At 39.2% G+C, this 22918-nt stretch overlaps 2 protein-coding genes across 2 annotated transcripts in view; one reads left to right on the forward strand and one right to left on the reverse strand.

The window, feature by feature from the left end:
• LOC123963777 (glutamate receptor 4-like) overlaps positions 1–10031 on the forward strand; it is a 61795-nt gene extending 51764 nt beyond the window's left edge. Inside the window, exons 10-12 of the mRNA XM_046040820.1 lie at positions 2514–2628; positions 4552–4689; positions 8828–10031. Coding sequence (XP_045896776.1) covers positions 2514–2628; positions 4552–4689; positions 8828–8992 — 418 coding nt within the window. The 3' untranslated portion in view covers positions 8993–10031. The remainder of the gene's footprint in view (positions 1–2513; positions 2629–4551; positions 4690–8827) is intronic.
• A 6299-nt stretch (positions 10032–16330) lies between these two features.
• msantd4 (Myb/SANT-like DNA-binding domain containing 4 with coiled-coils) lies at positions 16331–21590 on the reverse strand (the record flags this gene model as incomplete). The annotated part of the gene is made up of 4 exons (XM_046040821.1): positions 16331–18572; positions 20099–20398; positions 20502–20597; positions 21396–21590. Coding segments are annotated over 4 exons (1356 nt in total), but the record flags the coding sequence as incomplete, so codon positions are not given.
• Positions 21591–22918: the final 1328 nt, after the last annotated feature.

Consider the following 22918-nt stretch of genomic DNA (forward strand, 5'->3'; position numbering starts at 1 on the left):
TCTAGCTCTCAGATTCTTTTAGGCTCAGGTTTGACTTGAAGCACAGGGGATGATGAATAATTTATTGCAGCAGAACGCAATTACAGGATAAGGTTTCCTACATCTCTCGTTCTTTTGTTGGATTTCAACAATTCTATTTGGTTTCGGGGGGGGGGGGGGGGGGGGGGGGGGGCGTCTTCTGTGAGTATTGGCAAGGTTTTAATATGATTATATTGATACTTGTTCAAATCCTACCTCTCGTGTTTTCATACAATAAACAGTAGGAACAGTAGCATTTTAGGATCACATATGCCAGTCTTGTTTGGAATGAAGCGAATCCCTAAATTGAAAACCACTCCATCAAGCTAATTGTAAAATTTACACAACATGGAGTCTACAGCCCACTTACTCAGTTGGAGGACTGTGCACCAGATCTAAAAGTTAAAAGCCACGTTCAAAACTAGCACAAAAAGTTGACTGTGAAAACTGTGTTTAAGGAGGTGTAGACTAAGAAATCCATGTTTATTTTACCCAGGGAAAGAATGAGAACAGTTTTCATAATTTAATTAATAATTTGGCAGGTAGTGTATTTGAGTACTGGCTCTGTGAGGATGTAATGCAAACATGCTAATGTTTGGCGGGTAATGTTGACCATTTTCACCATCTTAGTTTAGCATTTTGGAATGCTAACATTTGCTGATTAACACTGAACACAAAGTACAGCTGCGGCTGATTGAAAGTTTTGCAGGTATTTTATAAATTGGATAGATTCAGAATGCAACAAAGAAGTATGTATCAGTGGTGTCTTCAGGACTTTATAAGCCTTAGTAGAATTTAGATATTTCACCTAAAACCACAGATATCAACCATATGGTGGCGCTAGAGCAAGGGTGCCTGATTTTAAATGGCCTGTGAAGTAGCAGTTTCAGGACCGCAATCTTAGGAGTGGAACTGCAGTTGTAGGACCCTTGTTTACTTTGATACTGCCAGCTAGCTGGCTGGCTAGCTATGTACTCTTGACGGCCCCCCGAAGCCAATTACCCTTAAGGCCCATTTATACTATTGCGTAGGGTCTACGTGCGTACCTACGCCGTAGGCTACGCACGTAGACATGCATTTATACTTGTATGTAGGTGTTTCCGTCATTCTGCAATTACACCCCCAAACGCTAGTCAGCAGTAGCGCTACAGCGTCCACTGTGTTGACTTTTGCCGGCCAAGCAGGCTAACTTCCAGTTTAGCGCTCCGCTAACGTAAATGCGGTTAGAATTGTATACGTGCGGCTGGTGTAGCCTTTTCAAATGTTACTGACTGAATGGATCACATTCTGATAGCAAAACGAGTCAAATATATTGATTCACTGTGTTACAGCCGCCGTTTTGGCCACTAGTAAATGTTACTTCAGAGCGCGGGGTACTTCCAGTCGGCTCGGAGGCATTGCGAGGCTACCCAGCCAATCACAGAGCTTAAGGTCCGCGTCGACTCTACGTGTAGTTACATTTTGGAGGAGGTGCACGTCAGGTGACGGCGTAGCCTCTGCGTAGCCCCGTAGCCTATGCTGTCGATTTGACGCAGAAGTATAAATTGCACTTTACCCTAATCATCACCGAGTGTGTGCCTAAACCTAAGTTATTGATTGCATGTCGACCGGTTAACCCCACAGCTGCACACATCAGCCGTGTAGCAGACAGGGTTAACCTCCTTTGTGTTGCTGTGCATTACCAATCCACTAGATGGCACTGTTGCCAAAGAACTATGGCCCTAGAACTGCGGTCCCCGGATTGCGGGGGGCCTGAAACTGCAGAATATATATATATGGCCCACAATTAAAACGTTTGGCCACCACTGTGCTAGAGGAAATCAGAGGATCACCAATCATTTGGATAAATCATCTGGAAACCATGATTGTTGTTGTGACAATCCATCTTGTAGATGTTGACATATTTTACTGGATCAAGCGAAAACTTTGACCTGCTGTTGGCACTAAATGAAAAGTCCTCTGAGTATCACGAATGTCTGTCCAAAATGCCAATCCATCCATAAATTGTCGAGATATTTCAGTCTGAATCAAAATGTTGGACAACTGACAGACCAACTGACCGACTGACCGACCTGAAAGCTGCCTTCAAAGTCTGTAGAGTTTATGAAATCCTCAGTTACACATTCAAACTTGTCTCACTGTAGCTCACTCTCCCAGTCGTAGCACAGTGCTAGCCTGACACCAATAGTCCTGGCTTAACAGTACTTGCCTCTGGTTCAGTGTAGGATCAGCTGGGGCAGCATGGGTGTGTTACCTGGAGTGACAAAGGTGGGTCCCACTCATATGTCTGTAGCTCGCTTTAGCTCCTCGCTCCCCCCAGCCCCTCCTCAACGAGCATACACACATGTACTCAGTGGGACCCATGCTAGGTCACTTGATCTAAACAAAAGTACCTTTTTCTATGTGACTGAGCTGTGCAATGCAAATGTGAAATACCCTAATAACATAAAATAACATGACCTATGATGTTATTTATGTTATTTTTACACGCGAAGAACCCCGGTAAACCTCGCAGTTTTGAAACTGAGCGAAGCAGGCGTCTTAGACAAACTGAAAAACAAATGGTGGTATGACAAGGGAGAGTGTGGACCCAAGGACTCTGGAAGTAAGGTCAGTCTCACGCTGCTGCGGCCCACAAAACGCTAGCCTGAAACTCATCTGAATACGCTCCAGATTACTGCAACTACTGTCTTAGCAATAGCAACATTCTCAATTAACCTGAAACATATCTTGAATGTCCACACTAGACTAAACATTTAGTGATTTCTTTTTCTATTTTGATGGTGGACCACATTTTCCCAAATATGCATCAGATGAACTCAAATTCTTGTTCAGTTTCTGTAGCAATCTGTAGCAATCCCATCTTCATTACAGTTGGCATTAGAAATACAGTGTAATTCTTTTATTATCATCAGACAATTTCACCTTCATGTTTTTGTTTTGATCTCATACACTAGCCCATTTTTAGTAACCTGAAATATATCCACCAGATGAGAATACCACTGTTTCTTTAAATTAGTATTAGTAACTTATTAGCAACTACTGACTTTTGCCTTCATGTTTAAGATTTAATCAGGACTAGGCTATCTTTATATCCATAACTTTCTGTAATGTGTGGTAGTGCTTTATTTTACAGGTGCATGTTTTTATATATATTTATATCGTATATATAATATCGTCCTTGGTAGTTTTCTGGAAGAACTCAATATTTGTTAATAATTTTAGGTCAAATAAACAACAACCACAAATAAACAAATCAATTACTTATAATTATACATATAAGGACTTAAGTGCATGGCAGGTCAGCTGAACAAGTCAGTTTGGTGAGCACAGATGAGTATACAATTTAACATGCATGCAGAATAAAGTTCCCATAATACATTAATACTGAAATAATAATTCCTTGGGTTTCAGTGGAGCAGTTCTTTAATCGGGAAATCATCAGCTGACTATTAACTAAATTAAGCACAATTTCAAACATTTATTTATTTATTTACAAGTATATTTGATATATACCATATTAAATTATGTAGTTGCTTTCACGAAAAATTTGTAGAAATTATGGACCTGTGAGATAAAGCATTACAATATTTTTATTAGCATTTGCTATTAAAATGCTACAGCTATAACCTATATCTCCCCACTTAAAACTTGTTGCTGTTGTGTGTCAAAGTGGAAAAGAAAATGGGAAGATATTTACAATTTTTAAAACATAGACCATGGGAGCTGCTCTACTGTAGATGTCTAGACTACTGGAGCCTTTATATTCCATTAAAACTGCAGTGAAATGTCATCACCGCTCAGATTAAAGCCTGCTCTGTGATTTATTTTTACTCTTTTTGACTTAAATTAGATGTTAGTTGAAGTTTGTTTGATATCACTATGTTACATTTATAGAAATTAGAGAATGTTCAGTAGTTGTATTGACTGTTACAGATGTGTAGTACTGTATGTAGTAGCTGTTGTGGTGATAGTAGTATTGATTGTAGTTGTAGAAGTAGAACGTATTTGTAAAATTGTAAAATGTATCATACTTTCAGTAGCATAGAATATAACAGTATAACATTAGGATTTGTCGCTAGATGATCTTTTCTCTGACAATCTCCATTTCTGTGTCTAACCACTGTACCCTATTTTCTGTCTGCTTTTTCCCACCTCTTTTCCCATACTCTCACCTCCTACTTTTTTGCTTTTCTCCATATCACCTACTCCTCCTTCTTTTTCTTCTCCTGCTATCTCACTCCCATTATTCTCCTCCTCTCCCATTTCTCAAATTTTCCTTCCACCTCTTATCCCACCTGCCTTTCTCCTCTCCTTAATCACAAGTCTTTTTTTAATCCTCCATCATCATCCCCCCCCCCCCTTTTCCCTTTTGTTTTCCATTTATCACCCACCCCCACCCCTTTCCCATCAACCCCTTCTCCTTTAACTCCACTCCACTGATGCCTCTTTTTCCACAACACCCGGACTCGACTCTTTCTTCTCACCCCTTGCTTTTTCCCAAACCCCATCTCACTCCCTCCCTCCCTCCAGGACAAGTCGTCCCAGGCTCTGAGCCTGTCCAACGTTGCCGGGGTCTTCTACATCCTTGTGGGCGGCCTGGGCCTGGCCATGCTGGTGGCCCTGGTCGAGTTCTGCTACAAGTCACGGGCCGAAGCCAAGCGCATGAAGGTGGACCTTAGCCCCCCTCACTGCCCCAGCCCCTCCCCCAGCACCCAGAATCTAGCCACTTATAGGGAGGGGTACAACGTGTACGGCTCCGAGGGGGTCAAGATATAGGGGTAGGATTTAGAGGCTCCCATATAGGTGGGGTAATGGTGCTGTAGATTATTGTACTGTCGCTGTAGAGGCTGACCCAACAGCCCCACGCAACCGTGTTGTTCTTCATGTGGTGGTGAAGACGTGGTCAAGCATTGTGGAACCAATGTAGCTTTTTTATGTTTCCAAAAGCTTATTTTGTCTGTTTTGTTTACTTATTGGCCTAATATTGTCTTAGATTTTTGCGTTTAAATTTCTTTTGGGTGTTGTTTTTGTTTTGTTCTTTCATTCTTCAGCACTTCACCCCCAGCTACATTGGGGTTAGATTTATGTGACTACAAATTTGGTTCCATCGTCTTTGGCTGCAGATGATGATGATGATGATGATGATGATGATGATGATGATGATGATGATGACATTGATGGTGATGCTCTTGGCTGATGACTTGAATAGGCACCTGCATTGTAATTTTAGCTCACAGGTAACAAAATATTGATGGCACAGGGATGCACAACTCCATCTTCAGGGGGTAGCGTTTTATATGCAGTAATGTATAATCTAAAGTACCAATTATTTTCTCAATTAATTATTGCTTGTTTTGTCCAACCAACAGCGAAAAACCCAAAGCTATTAAATTTGCAACTATTTAACTGTTTAGCATTTTTGCTTTAAAAAATGACTTGAACAATTAAACAGTTACCAAAACGGAGTACTTCAAATGTAATGGGCTAATCAGTTAATTAGCTAATCATTTTAGGATTAATATTGTGCATAAAAGCTTTGGTCCAGTTTTTTTGAAGCCAAAAAAACATGAATGAAAGTAAAGGCACTTCCTGATATATCAGTTCTAATAATAATCACCATACAAATAAAAGTATCAACTTTATCAATACTAATACCTGAAACTCATAAGTTTTCCTCTAATGTTCCAATATTATCTTGACTAAACTATTTTATGGTTGTTGCAGTAGTCCTATCCTGAGAACATAACGGTGGTGTTCCTCATTAAATTCTGTGACTGCTTCTAGCTTCAAATTAATTAGCTAACATGTTGGCACCAATTATCTGGTATGACTAAAAATTCTCAGCCATAATACAATAAATATCTCAGGAATAAAACCACTATTAAGTTGGTTTTATATCAGCTCGCCATCATTTTCATAATAAGACTAGTAAGTCCTCAAGCAGACATATGGGTGAAGTGCTTTGTGAGCTGGGCATGAATGTACATGCTATGCCCTGTTTGTTAAGAGCCTTTTAAAGCCAGTTCACACTGAGCCAATTCAGACCAATTTAGCGTGAGGCCGAGGATTTCGACAGCTTAAAAATACTTGATTTGATCTTGTTCCATTCAGATAACAAGTGGGAGAGAAGTTTGAGTTATTAAGCAAACAAATAAAATAGCACAATTAACTTTTACCCAGCAGCAGTTTGTAATTGCTTTTTATTTTTGTGCATATGTATTAGTCAACCTGAAGGGATTGAAACTTTTTTGAAGTTTCAAGTACAAATGACTTGTCTCTAAAAATGTACAAGTATTTGTCTTGTAGTGTAGAGAGTGCCATCTCTTATGGGCAAAAAATACTAATCCTGACTTCTTCTCCTGACTATAGCGAATCACGGCAGCTAATCTAAATGGTCGTGATGCTTTGATTTTGATTATCGGATGTGCACTCATAGATTTGCATTTATTAGGTGTTTAATTTCAAATCTAAGTCTGGCAGAACAGCACTAGAAGTATTAAATGTGAATTTAATTTACCAATGACAAACCAGAGTACATAAATCTTCTTCTGTGCACAATAGCTAGAGTTAGTTTAGTCTGCTGAATTGATCTTTCCCAGTTCTGATAGCTAGTACTCTGCACTGTTTCTTATTCATACATTGTACCTTTAAAGTGTCATCCATAAAATGGAGTTGTGCACCTCTGTTGTAGACGGTCCAAATAGCGACTCTGATTTATTCTAGTCCTGACAAATTCAAAACACCCTGGTTACTTAGTGTTAATGCAGAAGAATAATTGATGATGCAAACACATCATATAGAACGGCTACTTAGTGATGTTGTCGTAAAAACATGGCTCACATTTATTGATGTAAAAGAGCACTTAACTGAAGTGAAAGGAAACACTGGACTTCAATTTGATGATCTGCTTAACCAACCTTACAAAGGCATTATAAGGTCATATTTGATCATCGCCTTAAGGTAATTAGCAGGATCAATACCTAGGAAGCCAAAATAAAGACAGCTACATGAAATATTGGCCATTATCTGTGCTACGGTACCAGTGCCAACTCTAAATGAGATATATGATTTACCACAGCTGCCTGCTTTGAAACTCTATCTGTACTATTTTACTTAACTTTAATCGTCTAAATGAGTTCGAAGTTGCAATAATACCGTCTAAAACATCTGAAAACAAGTAGAGGTTCCTTGAAAATTGTCTTAGATGTTCCTTTAGCTAAGTCTATCCATATTTTCTCTTTAGTTTTTAATTGAGTTGTATATCAGCATGACAGCACTCATTAAGGGGGCTGTTTATAAATGCAGATTAAATTGTTCTATAGATGAAAAATAGTACATCTAAATATAAATAATGTATTCATTCATATAGCACCAGTTCATAACAGAAGTTATTGCACTTTTCATATAGAGCATGTTTAGACCTTACTCTTTTTAATATTATTATACAAAAGTGGCTTTTACAAGACTAGATACTGTATAAAGACCATTAGCTTATAAGCAGAACATCAAATTGCAATGTTTCAGATACTAAAGATGAAAGTGAGCAATGTTTTCTTTCCTAGCATCTTTAACTGAGGTTATTCTCTCTGGATTGCCTTTGATTTATGTGAAAACCCTCTAACTATAGTTGGACAATACAGATTTTTGGCTGATCAGAAATATGAGGTTTTCATCCGGCAGCAGCCGCACAACTGAAACATCACAGAGTAGCCTGTTTGTGTGAAGTGTCGCCCTACTCTGAGCAGTATAGCCAGTGACTCCCTCTCTATAAATCTTTCCTTTTGTCTTTTCAAAGTCCTCACCTTCCAAATCCCTTTCAAATCCTCACCCAAATTGTTCAGATTACTGAAACCCAGAACCCAAAAAAATGCATGGTCACCTATGAAATGCAGATGTCTATGACCCACACCCTCTCGTCTACTATGTACATTTGTGGTGATTGTTGCCTGCTTTTCATTTACTTTTGCCTTCAGCAAAACTGTTACTGTAGCATTTTCACAGTGTGGTAGCCTTTTAGTGAGATTTGAATGTGTAGTTTGGGGTGCATTCACACCTGTTTGAAGTAATTCTAATGAAGTCTTTAGCATTTCTACCTCCAGTTCAGTTTGTTTGAACAGGCAGAAAAACACCATTCAAACTTTGACGTACAACAAGTGTACGAAGAATATCTGGAAATGCTAATCTCACTTCTTTTCCAAGCCACTTGGAGTGAATTCTGTTATTCTCCAGTAAACAAGTGACAGTTGTAGTTTACTGTCCATGTGACTTTTAGTTACTTCATCAGGACTGCAACTAATAACATTTTTCATCATTTATGTTTAATTAAGATTTTAATCACAAAAATGTCAAAGAAGTTAAAAATGATAATGACATTTTCCTAAAACCCAAAGTAATACCTTTAAATTGTTTGTTTTGTCCAACCAACAATCTAAAGCACAAACATATTCAGTTTATGATAATATAAAGAACAGGCAAGCAGCAAAATCCAAACATTTGAGAGGCTGGAACCCACAAATGTTTTGCACTCTTCAACACTAATTCAACGATTGTTTCAACTATGCATGTGATTGCACCCTCAGACCTATCAAATTATAAACTTACATGTGTGTACAGTGTACAAGCACATGCATGTATAAGCGTTTTTTGTGCATGTGTCCGTATTGAAATTTCTGTCTTTATGCGAGTGGTTGCATTTTTCTTGTACAATTTCGATGCCTGTGAGATGATCTTTTTTTTCAAACAGAATCTCCACTCTGCCATCTCCACCTTCTTCTCTGTCCTCCCCTCCCATCTCATCTCTTATTAGCTGTCTTTTTCTGAAGCCATGCGGAACAAGGCCCGTCTGTCCATCACAGGAAGTGTGGGGGAGAATGGCCGCGTCTTAACGCCAGACTGCCCCAAAGCCGTGCATGCTGGCCACGCCTCCCTCCGACACCCCGGCCTTGCAGTGGTCTCCTCTGGACTGCCCTGAAAACCAAAAACACCTGCCGTGCCTTAATGACACACAAACATATAGACTTCGAAAAGGACACACACACATACCCACATGTGCTTACACATAATCACACACATAAAACATGCATATAATTACATATACTTAAATGCAAATACTCAGATCAGAGACACTGAACACACATTTTTACACACTTGAATACACAAACACAATGCGCATCATCATCTCACTTTCCTGCTGCCATTGACTTATTTCACAAGAGACAAGGGAAACTGTGGCGTGGGAACAGTGGAGAAAAACAAAAACAAAGGACGACTATGACTATCACACTTGCCTGCAGCATTTGTTTTATTATTTTTCGGAAGGATGCCATCCTGATATCGACAAACCAACAGGAAAGCCAGCACAGACCTAAATGAACTACGAGCTGTGAACATGCCCACAAAACGGATGATGATGATGATAGTGATAAAGATGATGTTCACAGCTGACAGAAAAACAAAAGACAACCAACGAACATCTGTTTCTGCTGTCTTCATTGGACGATGTTGGCCAACAAGCCACACCCCTCGACAACGCCTTACTAAGACTACAAAACATTGTTTTCATCATGGTCATCATCATCTTTTAACTTGCCTGCAGAGACTGAGTGCCAGGTATCATCACCCTTAGAAGACCAGAAAACTGTAACCTTGAACGTTCAGACTGAGAAAAACTCGCTACTTTGCCATGGACTGTTCAAACTGAATGAAAATGCTTTCTTACTACGCATATAGAATGACTTCTCGCCCCAAACCAGCGAGAAATAATCAGCCAATATAGAACAGAAGTAACCTCGAAACATACGTGTGGCTGATCTCGGCCACAGAATTCACAGGGGTTTGTAAAAGAAAAAAAAACAATAGTAATTAAAGAAGTCCTTCATCAACAGCATCGTCATGACAGCAGAAATGCTAAATAGCAAATTCATTATTACTTTTTGCCGAGTGACAAAGGCGAGGTTTAAACTGTATATTCAGTCATGGAAAGAAAAAATAAAACACATGGGCAGATCTCATATGGCTACCTTACAAAGTGCTTCTCAACCTGAACACTGGGATCTTACAGAAGCTTGCAACACGAATGATGGAGGAAATGGGAATAAATATGGTGATAAAACATTTTGGATAAAACTGTTCACCTGTGCAAACAAATCCAACCCTTTGAATAATTAATCCAAATAACCGGGCAATTGAAAAGGAAAATCAAAGTTCAGAATTCTTTTGCCCACACTAGGGCGACTAGAGTAGTAAACTCTTTGGGTCAAGGGCCATAATAAGGTTGAGAACTGCTGGTCTATGCTGTGTGCGCTTCATTTTACTTAAAGACCTACAGGTGTTATTTTCAATTTCTCTAAATGTAATGAGTCTAAAGGGCAGTTTGGTCATCATTTGAGATCCTCAGTCTTTTCCAGTGGCCCGGAGATAGATACCACATCAGAAAGCTTGCGTTTTAAAACTGTTGTAAATAACTGCGTAGCAAAACAGAACTCACTTGTCTTTTTTAATCATCTTAGATAACAATTCATTGCAATAATGAATATAAAAGAAAAATGCCACTACTTGTAATTAAGATCAAATCTTTTTTATAAATCTACATATTATATATAATTCAAATAAATATATATCTATACGTCTATAGAGAACTATAGAAAACATTGATCACAGATTGTCAGAGGCCATGGCATACATTCTGTTATATGGCTGTTTTTTGATAACTTGAGAATATTGATATGCCACCATCTATGTGTGTCCTACTCAACACTGAATGTCCATCTGGCACTCACACGGACACATGCGTAGAAACACACGCACACACATTGTTGCATACACAGGGTCAGCTCAGAGTGATCACTCCAGCACCATGAGAGGTTCAGACGTTTTTATTTTTGCCTGTCTGTCTGTATCACGAGTATATATTCACTGTTTTTCATTGTCTAACCATGTTTTTACTCCCAAATCGTTGGTGGGCTACAGCATGCAGATGCCAGTATTCAATACTGAAGCTGATACGATGAGATCTCCTTTAGGCAGGCCTCTGGAGAGGATGTGATTACTGTACTGTAGGGAAACAGCGCTGTCTGACATTTGGAGAGTGTAGCATTTGTGTTGCATTTCATATTGCTTCAGTGCTTTTTGTTATTTGTTTTCTCGACAAATGTGAGACAAATGAAATCCAACACGAGTTCAAACTGAGCAGGGGTTTGCACTTTTTGGCGACATGATTGGATCCCTCATTCCAGGCAAGAGCAAACAATTCTAAAAAAAATTTAAAAATCTGTTATTTACGGTATAACAGCCTGTTTTGGCACATCCACTTACTGCCAGCCAAAAATATACATCGCATTAATAACTGAGGAACAATTAGGAAAAGAAAAAAATTATTTTTTTCAAATTACAGTGTTGCTGTTTAGTTCTTTAAATACAAATTAGCATAGTGGTGATACTTACATAGAGATTGTGTCATGATACAGTGATAATGTAGGTGGTAATGAAATATTGTATTTTCTGCCCCAAGTCTTCCCACGTATTTGTTTTTAAATTCTACTGTTTTATTTCCAATGCCCTACCTCCCACCTTTCAATTCTTCCTTGTTCCTCCTGCTTTCGCCTCCCCTCCTGTCCCGCTGTAAGACAGAACTCTCTGTGCAAAGTGCATCTCAGCAGAGACAAATTACTTTATTTTCTCCCCTGTTACGCTGCAAAATAATGTGATAGAGATGAATTGGAAACATGAGACACCAATTGACAATCTGAGTTTCTTGGTTTCTTGATTTTCGTTTTCATACCTTTTACGTTGTAAACTTTAACATTTCGCAAAAAAAAAAAAAAACAGAAAAAACTTCCACACTTACCTCATCTCTGTCCCGCATCAAAGGTATTCCAGCCTATATAGAAAAACATATCTCAAAACAACAAGTATATCAAACCCTTTTTTTATGGTTGAAACAAACAAGGTAGACGGTTTCCAATCAATCTCTCAGCCCAGTGGATCAGTGCAGGAGTATACTGCATCAATCCACCATGAGAGAAATAATGGAAACAGTTTCTACAGTGGATACATTTGTTAAGAGACAGCTAACACGGATCTAGCTATCACCACACCAGACACACCAGGCAGTTGAACAATACACAAGACTGTTGTGTTTATTTCTTTGCCACCTCCAGTATATGAGATTTCATGCATAGACAGCAAAAAGCTGACTGCTGGGCTGTCAACACTCTGGCTTTAACACACCGTTTCTTTCCTTCTTTTGCTTTTGTTTTGTCTTTCCATTTGGTTTCTTTTTCTAGTAAAACATCAATGCTGAACCTGCTCTGTCTGTGTGGTTATTTATTCACTGATCCTATTCCTGTACCATGTACTGCAGCCAACCTGCCATCCTGTTATGGACTTAACTATTAATGGCCTCAATGGATAAAACTGAGTTATGCTTTCTTCTTTGTTTTCAATACTGTACTTTTTATTGAGATATCAATAATAATATTATGAGTAAAGTGTGATTACAGGTGTTGATAAGTGTTCTGACATTTTTTGAAGAAAGAAATTACAAAGTAGTAAGTTCATTTTTATAATTTTGTGTTTCATCTTGTTGAAAAACAGATACTCTGCAGCTGTGCGAAATTTACTGCATTTCCTTGATTTGAGACTGAGATAAATGTCAGTTCATGAAACACTCACCATTTAACTTACAAATGCTATTAGGAGCCAAAATACAATCACTGGCAGTGGGTGCCCCAGGCCTGTCAGTCAGTATAGGTACAGGTATGAGAAATTAATATTGCTACATCACACAACAATGGTGTAAATGTTAGTGGCTCTACACACCATTTAAGCTTTAAATTTAGTGTGCTAACATGCTAACAGTGAGAATGTAAACATGCTCATGTTGCATGGATGCATAGCATTTTATATTTAGCGTTAAAAGTCCAGCTGAGGCTGATGTGAATTTATCTTTAGTTTTGTAAGTATTAAACACATTTTTGACCTGATGATGTTTGTGAAGGTTCACACTGCGAAGTCTCTCCTGTTGTAAACCAGCAGTTACGGGGTTAAACTCCTTGCTGCGATTTTTGTCATTTGGGTTCCCTCTTTTTCAATCCATGGGGACCTAACACTCCTAATGCAGAGCCATCACTGACAAGCATTTCCCATTATTTCCCATCTCACTTATGCTCTCTCACACGCAAACACACACACTCACATACCATGCTGGGTTATTACTGACAAGTATTTCCCATTTACCTGAAGATGAAGCAAAATAACAATTTTGAGGCGATGCTGCCACCCTTTTAACCTTGCACCTTCACGTGCAAATGCACACACACACACACCCCTTCAATTTGCCTCTTTTATCGTCACTGCAGAGTGACAACAGCCTTTTCACATTTTGTGGCTCATTTCATCTCCTCTTTCTCAGTCCTGGCATTATCCCCATTCTGTGCAGCCCCTCCTCATTTCTCACTCTATATTCTTCATTCTGGTTATCCTCCCTCACCCTGTCATACTTAATTTCCCCATTTCTTTGCATCCTTCTCTCAGGGGAATCCACCTCAAATCCTGATTTCTCATCCACAGCTCCTCTCTCGTCATGAAAACCTCCGCTGCTCTCACTTTTTCTTTGAAGCATTTCTCATGATCGGATAGGAAATTGAATTTCACCAACACACTCAGCGGACACAAGCAGCTTGCCCCTAGACTGTTTTGTTGTTATTTCTGCTGGTGGTGTTGTGGTCGCTGAAAAGTGTGTTTCCCACATACAGTACACACTTTCCTGTATATAGACTTACAGTCATACAGACAAGACATAAGATGACAGCAAATAAACACGCTGTTCTACAGGGTTGGATTAATACAAATATAATGTTCGGACTAAATGAGGAATAAATCAGATTTTTATTCATTTTAATGCCATCACACAAAAGTGTGACTAAAATATTTTCAGTTTAGATTTAAGACTGAATCAAATGGAACTGATTACGGTTGTTGATTAAAAACCAAAGGATTTGTTTCAGGAGAATTATCACAGATCTTTTCACTCACAGTGAAAATAAATATTTGCTGCTTCGCCACCAAGTATTCTATCATCCTGTAATAAATATATTTGACATTTTTAAATATAAACTAGGAGTCAGAGTGACCTCTGACCCTCAGAATCAGGTCACATTACATATAAGCACAAGTCACCTGCAAAACTCAGGAGAAATTGTAGAGAGGCTTATAGAGAAAGAAAGACTTTACAAATGCACTTTCAATTAATTTTTTTAAGCTGGGTGCAAAAAACTACTGTTATGACAGAAAATTAATATTATTATTATTACTATTATTGTTATGTTGTATAGATATATATGTGTTGTGTTTTTTATCCTTAACCTTTCCTCTCCTATACTCCTTATGTTAGTCTGTCCACATTTACTAGGGTTTAGGTCAGAGCTGTGAGATTGTGTTAGTGTTTTCCCCCTCTTGTTGTTCCTCTCCTCTCCTGGAATGTTCAGTCAAGGCTGACAGAGGATCTCTGTTCCCCAAAACCTATACTGTGTAAAGGACGATGCATCCCTTTGCTCTGGGCCAGACGGCCGAAGTTGCCCTAGGCAGCAGGTCTCTGGACCAGCTGTATATGTGTTTTAGTACTTCTCTGTTTATTCTCTTTTATTAATAAATTCTTCAAAGACAACAGTTGGTTGTAACTCAGTTATTTGCTTAATCCCTCACCAGGAATATAATTTCCACGACAACTACTACTACTAGCTACTAAAACAACTAACAGCTTCTTAAATCCAATACCCTATGGCCACAACAATATCATATTCTACTAAATGTGATGAGTTTGCTGATATTTTGAAGACAAGATGACAACGTTTAGGTAATCTGAATGCCTTAAATCTCTCTGTCCATGCGCTCTCTATCAGAATACACAGCACACATTTACAGTGGCTAGCACAAAGTGGACCTCATACCTTCATGCTCTTTGATCCAACATTTTAAAAACATTTTAAAATTGTGCAGAGAGTCAACTTGAAATATCACTGAAACCAGGCATTCAGAGACCAAACTATGATACCCTCCCAGTTAGTTGATTTTGTATACCCAACATCGACGTCTGCAAAATAGTGATACCAAGAAGGTTACTTTGGTTTGTTTTGAGAAAGAGAACAGCAGTGGTCAAGCAAGCTAGAGAGTAACAAAGAGAGGGAGCAATAGTAGCGAGAGAGTTGGTGAATCAAAATAAAACATTATTTCCATGAAGTCCATGAGTATTTTATCATTGAAAAAATGTTGGCAAAGTGAAACAGAAAATGCCTGATCTTATTACCTGCAGGCTTGGCTAAATAACTGTACTTCTCTAAAAGGAAGCTCTTGTTAAAATGAGAATTGTTCATAATTCTGCAGTGAGTCTGCAGCTTAGATTTTTTCTTTAATTTTAGTTGTAAACCTCTGAACTGTAATATTGAACACACTGATTTGATGGCTTTACTGTAAATGACATGGTAGGCCATAAATGTGGATTTCAAATATCTGTCAGACCCAGAACCAGAAAGGACATATTGTAGTATTTATTTCTCCACCTCTGGTCTCAGCTGCACTAGGTCGAGTCACTGCAGGCCTCCAGTGCTGAGGGACCCTTTTCATAACAATACAGTGGATTTTCACACCAGTTCTAAATCCAGACAGAGATAAAGAAGAGCGGTTTATATATAGCTTTCATATCACAGGCAGACAGCAAAATAACCCTTTGATGGAAAAATAAACTTGTCTTTGCGATTGGATCTGCCAGCTTTGAGTCCCTGCCCGTGTGTGGGTGTGTGTGGGTGTGTGTGTGTGTAGGATGTAGGAGGCGATTTTAGAGTTTACTTATGGTTTTAGATGTTTCACTATCATCTCAAATTGGCCAGCTTTATAGTCTCTGTTCAGTCCAGTTTTGCAGTCAAAACTGCGTCCACTCTTCCCATTCCTCACAATAATTTGAATATGAAATGCAAAACAAAAAGCTGGAATGTCACTGGGTTACATCAGCTTTACTGAAATCCTCAAAAGCTGACTCTTTAGAGATGCAGTGTTATTCTCTCAAAGTGATTTTTAAGGCTCGTCTCTTCTTATTAGCCTGCATTGATCCGTGGGACCCCTGGTGGGCTTCCTGGGGAGCATCAATACAGAGGATACAAAAAAAAAATATGAATCATCTTCTTATTCTCTTTTACCATTATTTTTCAAAGGCAATGCTGAGAAAATAAAGGCATGAGACAGACCACAGCTAGCAGTACTTCAGTTTGTAACACAGATTATATTTAACTGTGATCATAACAGTATTTACCTGGGACTCCCATTTTTTTTTACCAGCAACCTTATTAACATTTCGGCATGGGAACGTTAGTCAGAGATCATAAACAAATATGTATAAATACATATAATGTATGCATATCAGGCATAGAATTATAATACAAAAAATAATAAAATAGGACATGTGAGTTGATATCAAGTGGTTTAAAAAGACATACTGGTCTTGACTCAGAACATTTAAACATTTAAAAAGGGATAATTTTGAACAAAATAACCACAATGCATAGTATATTGGAGTGTTTGATGTGTTTAGTTTTGTTGGACAACATAACCTTCAGTACATAGTAGCAGAATATAGTTTTTAGTTACCAATAACACTTCACTGTTTATGTCTAGCACAGCAGAACTTAAAATGAAAAATAAAGAAAATGAAGCCGGAAAAGGAATATTTCCCTTGAATTCTCTAGCATGCACACCAAACGTCCAGTAGCTGCTCAGCATATAGATGTTCAAGCTCTTTTCCAAGTCCACAAATCTTACTGGCAAAAAAGCCCAATTATTTCCTGAAGACATTTTCCCATGTCGCACTAGGAAAAGCACAGGTGTGAATAATAAAAAAATGCTGGCTGAATTCTATTTTACTGCTTCAGTTTCAGGGTCCTGGTTTCAGGCATGCTGGCTCCCTGTCACACTGTCGCGGTTTACTGGGACACTTGAATGGAACGAAGACAATGTAAATGTTATGAGTAACTCACCCGTGCTTTTACTGCTATGACAAGTCAAAACATCTGCTGTGAAAAATAGCAGAGGTAAAAAATAAAAATTATAAAGACAATTGGTAGACAAATGTACAAATTCACGAGCATTACCGTGTAAACAATATTTTAACACAAGCACTGGACAGCAAAACATAAACCGCTTAAAAGTTCCTCTATACCAGTAACAGTCGTGTGCTGTTGTGTTCTCAGTGTTGGAAGATAAATTATATAGGCACCCATGCAGTAAATAATTTGGCACTGATTTGATTAAGACATCATCATTCTATTCTTTCATATATACCAGTATAAAACATTTCTACACCAGTGAGGATGTGTTGCATTGATACTCCAGCATTTAATATTTCATGCTGCACGTCTTGTGGATTAGTGTTTTTGGATGGGGCACTGAACAGCTGTTGAAACTTGTCGCATTTTATAAATCATATATTTTCCGGGTTAACCAGCTGCGCGTGCCAGACAAATCATAGATTTTATTACCATGGCATCTTTTCTGTCCCGTCACCGATTTAATCAAGACATCATAAGGCACTGCTTTATCACGATGGTCATAAATATGCCAGCCCTCCATCTCAGTCTTCTCCTTGGCCAAATTCCAATCAGGAATGATCATTAATGTGCCTTACACCTTCCTGAAAGACGTGTGTGTAGGGGGAAATGGTATTCCACATTTTCTGGGTTGTTTTCAGTATTAAAAGTTCCTCCTGGAAGCTGGTGAAAATGTATTAATTCATCGCTTTCTCAGTGGCCCTGATGATCTTTGTGCAGCTGCATTCTCTCTTTCTCCACTTGGAGGCGCTCTCTCTCAATCTGCAGTCTGCCAGCTTCAAATTTGAAGAACTGCAGCCTCTCTTTCTCCAGCTGCAGCCTTTCCTTCTCTAGTTTTATCCTCTCACACTCCAGATCCACCACTGACCTCCAGCCTTTACTTTCTTTCTCTTGCTCCCTCTGTCCATCGTGAGTAGAGGATAATGAAGATGTGGAGGATGAGGGCGGGCCCTGTTGTGGCGGCAGGTTAAAGGAGGAGTCCACCTGCTCTGATTGGCTGAGGAGCAGAAGCCTCAGCCGCTCCCTCTCCACCTGTAACCGCTCTCTCTCCAGCTGCAGCCTCTCCCTCTCTACCTCCATCTGACGAAGCCGCTCCTTCTCCACCACCAGCCGCTCTTTCTCCACCGCCAGGCGTTCAGTTTCTACAGACAGGCGCTGTTTTTCCAGCTCCAGTCGCTGTTTCTCAACCGCAACCAGAAACCCAGCTCCCACGTTTTCGTGACTGGTTAGCCCACCCAGAGCATGGGCTGGCATCCCCGCCAGGCCACTAGCAAGTGGGTGGTCTCTGTTGAAGGTGATGGTCGGGGCCTTGGAGGAGCTGAGCACGCCCATCTCGTTGTGGGTGTAAACATCGCCTACGTGCCCCTCACTGCGGGACTCGATGTCGCTGAGAAGGGAGGGAATATCATCTTCATCTATTTCTCCTTCTCCATCTCCCACATCACAATCACCATCCAGCTTGAGAAAGAGAGAGAGAAAGAGATCATTAAAGGGGCCCTTCACCGATGTTACACATGAACTTCAGCTTACAGCTGTATCATGTGGCTCAGGAGGGAGTCTAAGACAATAACCCTAATGAAAGATTAGGGAAGATGCAATCAACTTTCATTATGGGAAATGTAGGATCCAACATTTCTGGAGCTTGACCCATACTAGTGACAAAAAAAGTCAAGATATCTATGTCTCGGCAGCTTCGATTTTGTTTATCTATATAAAAAAATGCTGTGCAGTTTTTAAACCATGTTATGGTTTTTGACACACTTTAAAGGTGGAATTCTGTATCTCAGGTTGGCCCTTTTAGAGGTTCATTTGCTTAATGATTTACACCCCAAAACAATGAGACTCCTGCTGATGCTTTCACATGGCAAGCTGATCATGTTGTGGTCCAGCACACAAAACCATCACCTCTATTCCGACTGCAGATTACGGAAGTCATGAGAGGCAGGAAAAATAATTCTGGTGGTCCATTTTCTACGTCTTCTCTCTCCTGTGTTTATGACTTAAGAACAGATAAAAGAAAAAAAAGGTTTTGCCAAAAGGTGTTTGTTGTTGTTGATTAAAATAAATTTCTAGTCAAAAGGAAGACGTTATAGTAATGTTACATAACTTGTTAGCAAGCAATATATGTACCTTGTGTTTCGAGTGTATGGAGAAATTAAAACTCACCTGGAAGAAAACATTAATGCTTTCAGCCCCATTTAGAGCATGTGGTAGTGGTGCACTTCAGCCTCTTGTGGCCAAAAATGATTATAACAACAAACTCTTGATTCTGACAAAACCTTTTTTGTTTTACCTGTTCTTAAGTTACTAACACAGAAGAGAAACCTTTTTGATCAGACCAAAAAAAAGGGCTCTCAGGGCTTCCGTGGAAGATTGTCTGGCTGATAACATGAAGAAATTCAATAGACTGGACACAGGTTAATAACACTATTAAGAAATAGGGTGGAAGATTAGATTAGGGAATTATTGTGGAAAATGTTATAAATGGACGGTGACAGTGGGATTTAATCTGATAACAGATCTTACTGCAATCAGAAAAAAGTCACATTTAAAGGTCAAGTTTAAATTAAATCCTAATTAACACATCCTTTATTTAATTTTATTTTTGCTTTGCGGACCTCCATGAGCCTAATCAAAAGACTGGACTAATAAGAGCCACTTGAGCTACGTAATGTGCTGTGATATGTTAAACATAACTACCTCTGCTGATGAGGACATTACCACATTAGCAAGTACTTTCATACCAATATAGGCTACTTGTCTTTCCATAATATGAGTGGTGTTAATGTGACCTCTGTATCAAAAAGCATTAAGGTGTTTAATAAGAAATCCATTTTATTTTATTTAATAGACTCTGGGTTCAATCAGAATAAGTAATCTCTAGAGGGGCCGTGTGGTGTACAAACAAAGCTACTGTCTTTTATTGTTATTGTTAACACACAGGCACTACTGGGGCACCATGATGTAGATGAAGAGTTTCTTACTCTGTATTCTCTGACGTCATCCTCCATCTTCACACCCGGCGCCGCCATCATGGCCTGACCACTTGGCTCACTGAAAGCTGCCAGCTCCGGCCAGTCACAGTGACAATCCTTTGGGAGGCTTGAGAGGTCGAGCAGCTGGTCACACCCAGATCCCAGAGAAGCTGCCTCGTGCTCAGGGGAGGACAGATCATACTCAGTCTTCAGGGCCACAGACGAGGATGAAGAGGAGGACAGGGAGAGCTCAGCCTGAAGCTGTTTTCGCTTCATAAGTGCACGCCAGTCCAGGTAGCGACGCTTCACCTGTACAGGAGATCAGGAGGGAAGGAAGCTGGTGTTTAAGAGGAGGTGAGCTTCGTAGGAATCAATACATTAAAGTATGATTTAAATATAGATATAAACACACCTCAGCAGCAGTGCGCAGCTCTCCCTCCCCCAGCGAATTCACACCTCGTGCCACTTCCTCCCATGCCTGTCTCTTCAGCTCATTAATGGCTGTGTTCTGTTCACATACAAACGGGAGAGATGAAGAACAGGAAGAGAAGAGATTTATTTGAACAAATATAACATAGCGTGATGTTATGTTTTGGAAAATGAAGATGTGAGTAATGCAGGTTCCTGTCAAAACAAAGGAAATGCCAGTTTTTCACAAAACATAAAGCTGCCACCATGCATGTAAAACTAAACTAGAGTTAGAGTTTTTGAGGCCAATATTAATATTTCTGAGTTTAAAGAAGGAAATTTGTTGTGGTTTAACCTTTTTCAAGAATTGTGGTGGTAATAGATCTGTCTTGAGCAAGATATCTTGCAGTGTAAATATAAACTGTGCCAGTGCTCTCTGGTGGACATTGTAGATAATGTATCTTCCAAATTATTTTAAACATATTTTGGCATTTCTGTACTGCACTTTCATTTCACTTTGCAGCCAACATACCGGCCAAACATATACACACACACACACACACACACACACACATAAAATTGGATAGGACAGGAGAGTTGCTGCTGTTGATCTGTCCAACTTGCCTCACGCTTCAGAGGACAGAGATAACAAAAAAAATGTGCCTTGCCCACTTTATTTTTGTATACATCAGTGGCACTTGAATAAAGATCAGCCTATACTGCATGAACATACAGAATATCCTGCACTACACCACTGATTATATATAATTTGTTGGCAGTGTAACATGGTGGCACTAATTGGAACATCATATTATAATTATTACGCATTAGGAGCTCTCACCATAGATGTGCCACTCTATCAGTTTACAGAAGAAGAAGAAGAAGAGGAAATCTATACCTGCTGTCTGGAGAACAACACGTCCCTCCTCTTGTGGATCTCCCTGATGAGAGTCTGTGTTTCTCTCACACTGTAGTTGCTCTTCCTCTTCCTCTTCAGATGCTTCACCTGCAGGAAATCCAGCTTGGCAGCAAGGAGGGGACAGAAACCCCACAAACACAGAGGGAGAGATAGAAAGGGAAGAAAGACAACTGAGGGAAATTAAAGCAAGAAGACAAGAGGAATAGAAAAAAAATAAGAGAGGACAGTATAAGAAAAGAGAGAAACAATAAAAACAGGTGGAGGGGGGACTCCTCAGAGGTAGAGAAGTGTGGATGTTTGTTGTAAAGGTTAATCCATGCCTTGCAGTGCAGCTTTCCTTCAATAGCACAGTCGGTGGAGGCCCTGGAGACTTATCCCAGCTGTTACACTTTTAGATGCTGGTTCTGTGTGACGAGATGTGAGACTTGAAGTTGTGGAAAGAAGTGTGTGCAGTTGTAGAGGTCACAGCTGGTTGGCTGGTGGAGTAAATCATCAAAAGCTTTCTGTTTTTCCCCCGTATGAATGGAGGTTGTGTTTGATGAGGCCCTGATTTGATGTAGCTAAGGCCACAGAGTAGTATTATGACACAACTTGCAGGGTTTCCCACCTTTATTTAATCGTCTGATCTGCTGCCAGGTGAGCTTACACAGGTAGAGAAGCATCACAAGCTGAACGGTCTCTGCAGTCTGTCTGTATGTAAAACAGAGTTGTTAATGTTTTTTGGAATAGGCTATACAGTGTGTCAAGTTAGGTCAATTTGTTATAAAAGCAAAATCACAAATATGTTTAGTTTTTACACTATTGGACACTCAGAACAGAATTACAATATTAAGCAAATTAAGTGCAATAGATCAGCCTCTAACTTTCAATTGATGATAAATGCGGATGTGTTAATATTTCTTTTCTTTTTTTTTTGTCTTGTGAAATGGAAACGCTATAAAGGTTTTCTTTAATGGATAGTAGTAGGGGAATCTTACATAAAACGATTTTGAGGCTGTAAGCATGGCGAAAATTCTTACAGCAGTCACCAATGAAATACTGCTGATGTTTAAATTTTCTTTGCAGCACATTAACCACACATTAACCCTATCATGTGATGGTCAATACCTCTCCTGTTTGGCTACTATTAGCAGACAATACACAATATCTAATGCATGGGCCTATGTTGAAAAGATAGTAAAATTCATAAGGGTAGCCTATATAAAGAGGTTAAAGTATATTTGACAAGTATGTTTCTACTGTTAGCCCACATATATTCTAGACAAAATACCCATATAAGTCATATGTGCTATTTCTATAAGGCTATTTCTATTTATTTTTTAAAACGTTTTTTCGAAGAGTAGCAAGAGTAGCAATATGAAATAGTATTTTCTCTAATCAAGACGAGCACAAACACAATTTCATATTTACAGTCAGGAATGTAAGGAGTCTAGCGTCTTGCCCGTCTTACTACCACCTCCATAAAACATTATCTGTAATATATCGTGAGGACAACTCACCTT

The sequence above is a fragment of the Micropterus dolomieu genome, linkage group LG23 (genome assembly GCF_021292245.1).
Source record: "Micropterus dolomieu isolate WLL.071019.BEF.003 ecotype Adirondacks linkage group LG23, ASM2129224v1, whole genome shotgun sequence".
In the NCBI taxonomy this organism is placed as follows: domain Eukaryota; kingdom Metazoa; phylum Chordata; class Actinopteri; order Centrarchiformes; family Centrarchidae; genus Micropterus; species Micropterus dolomieu.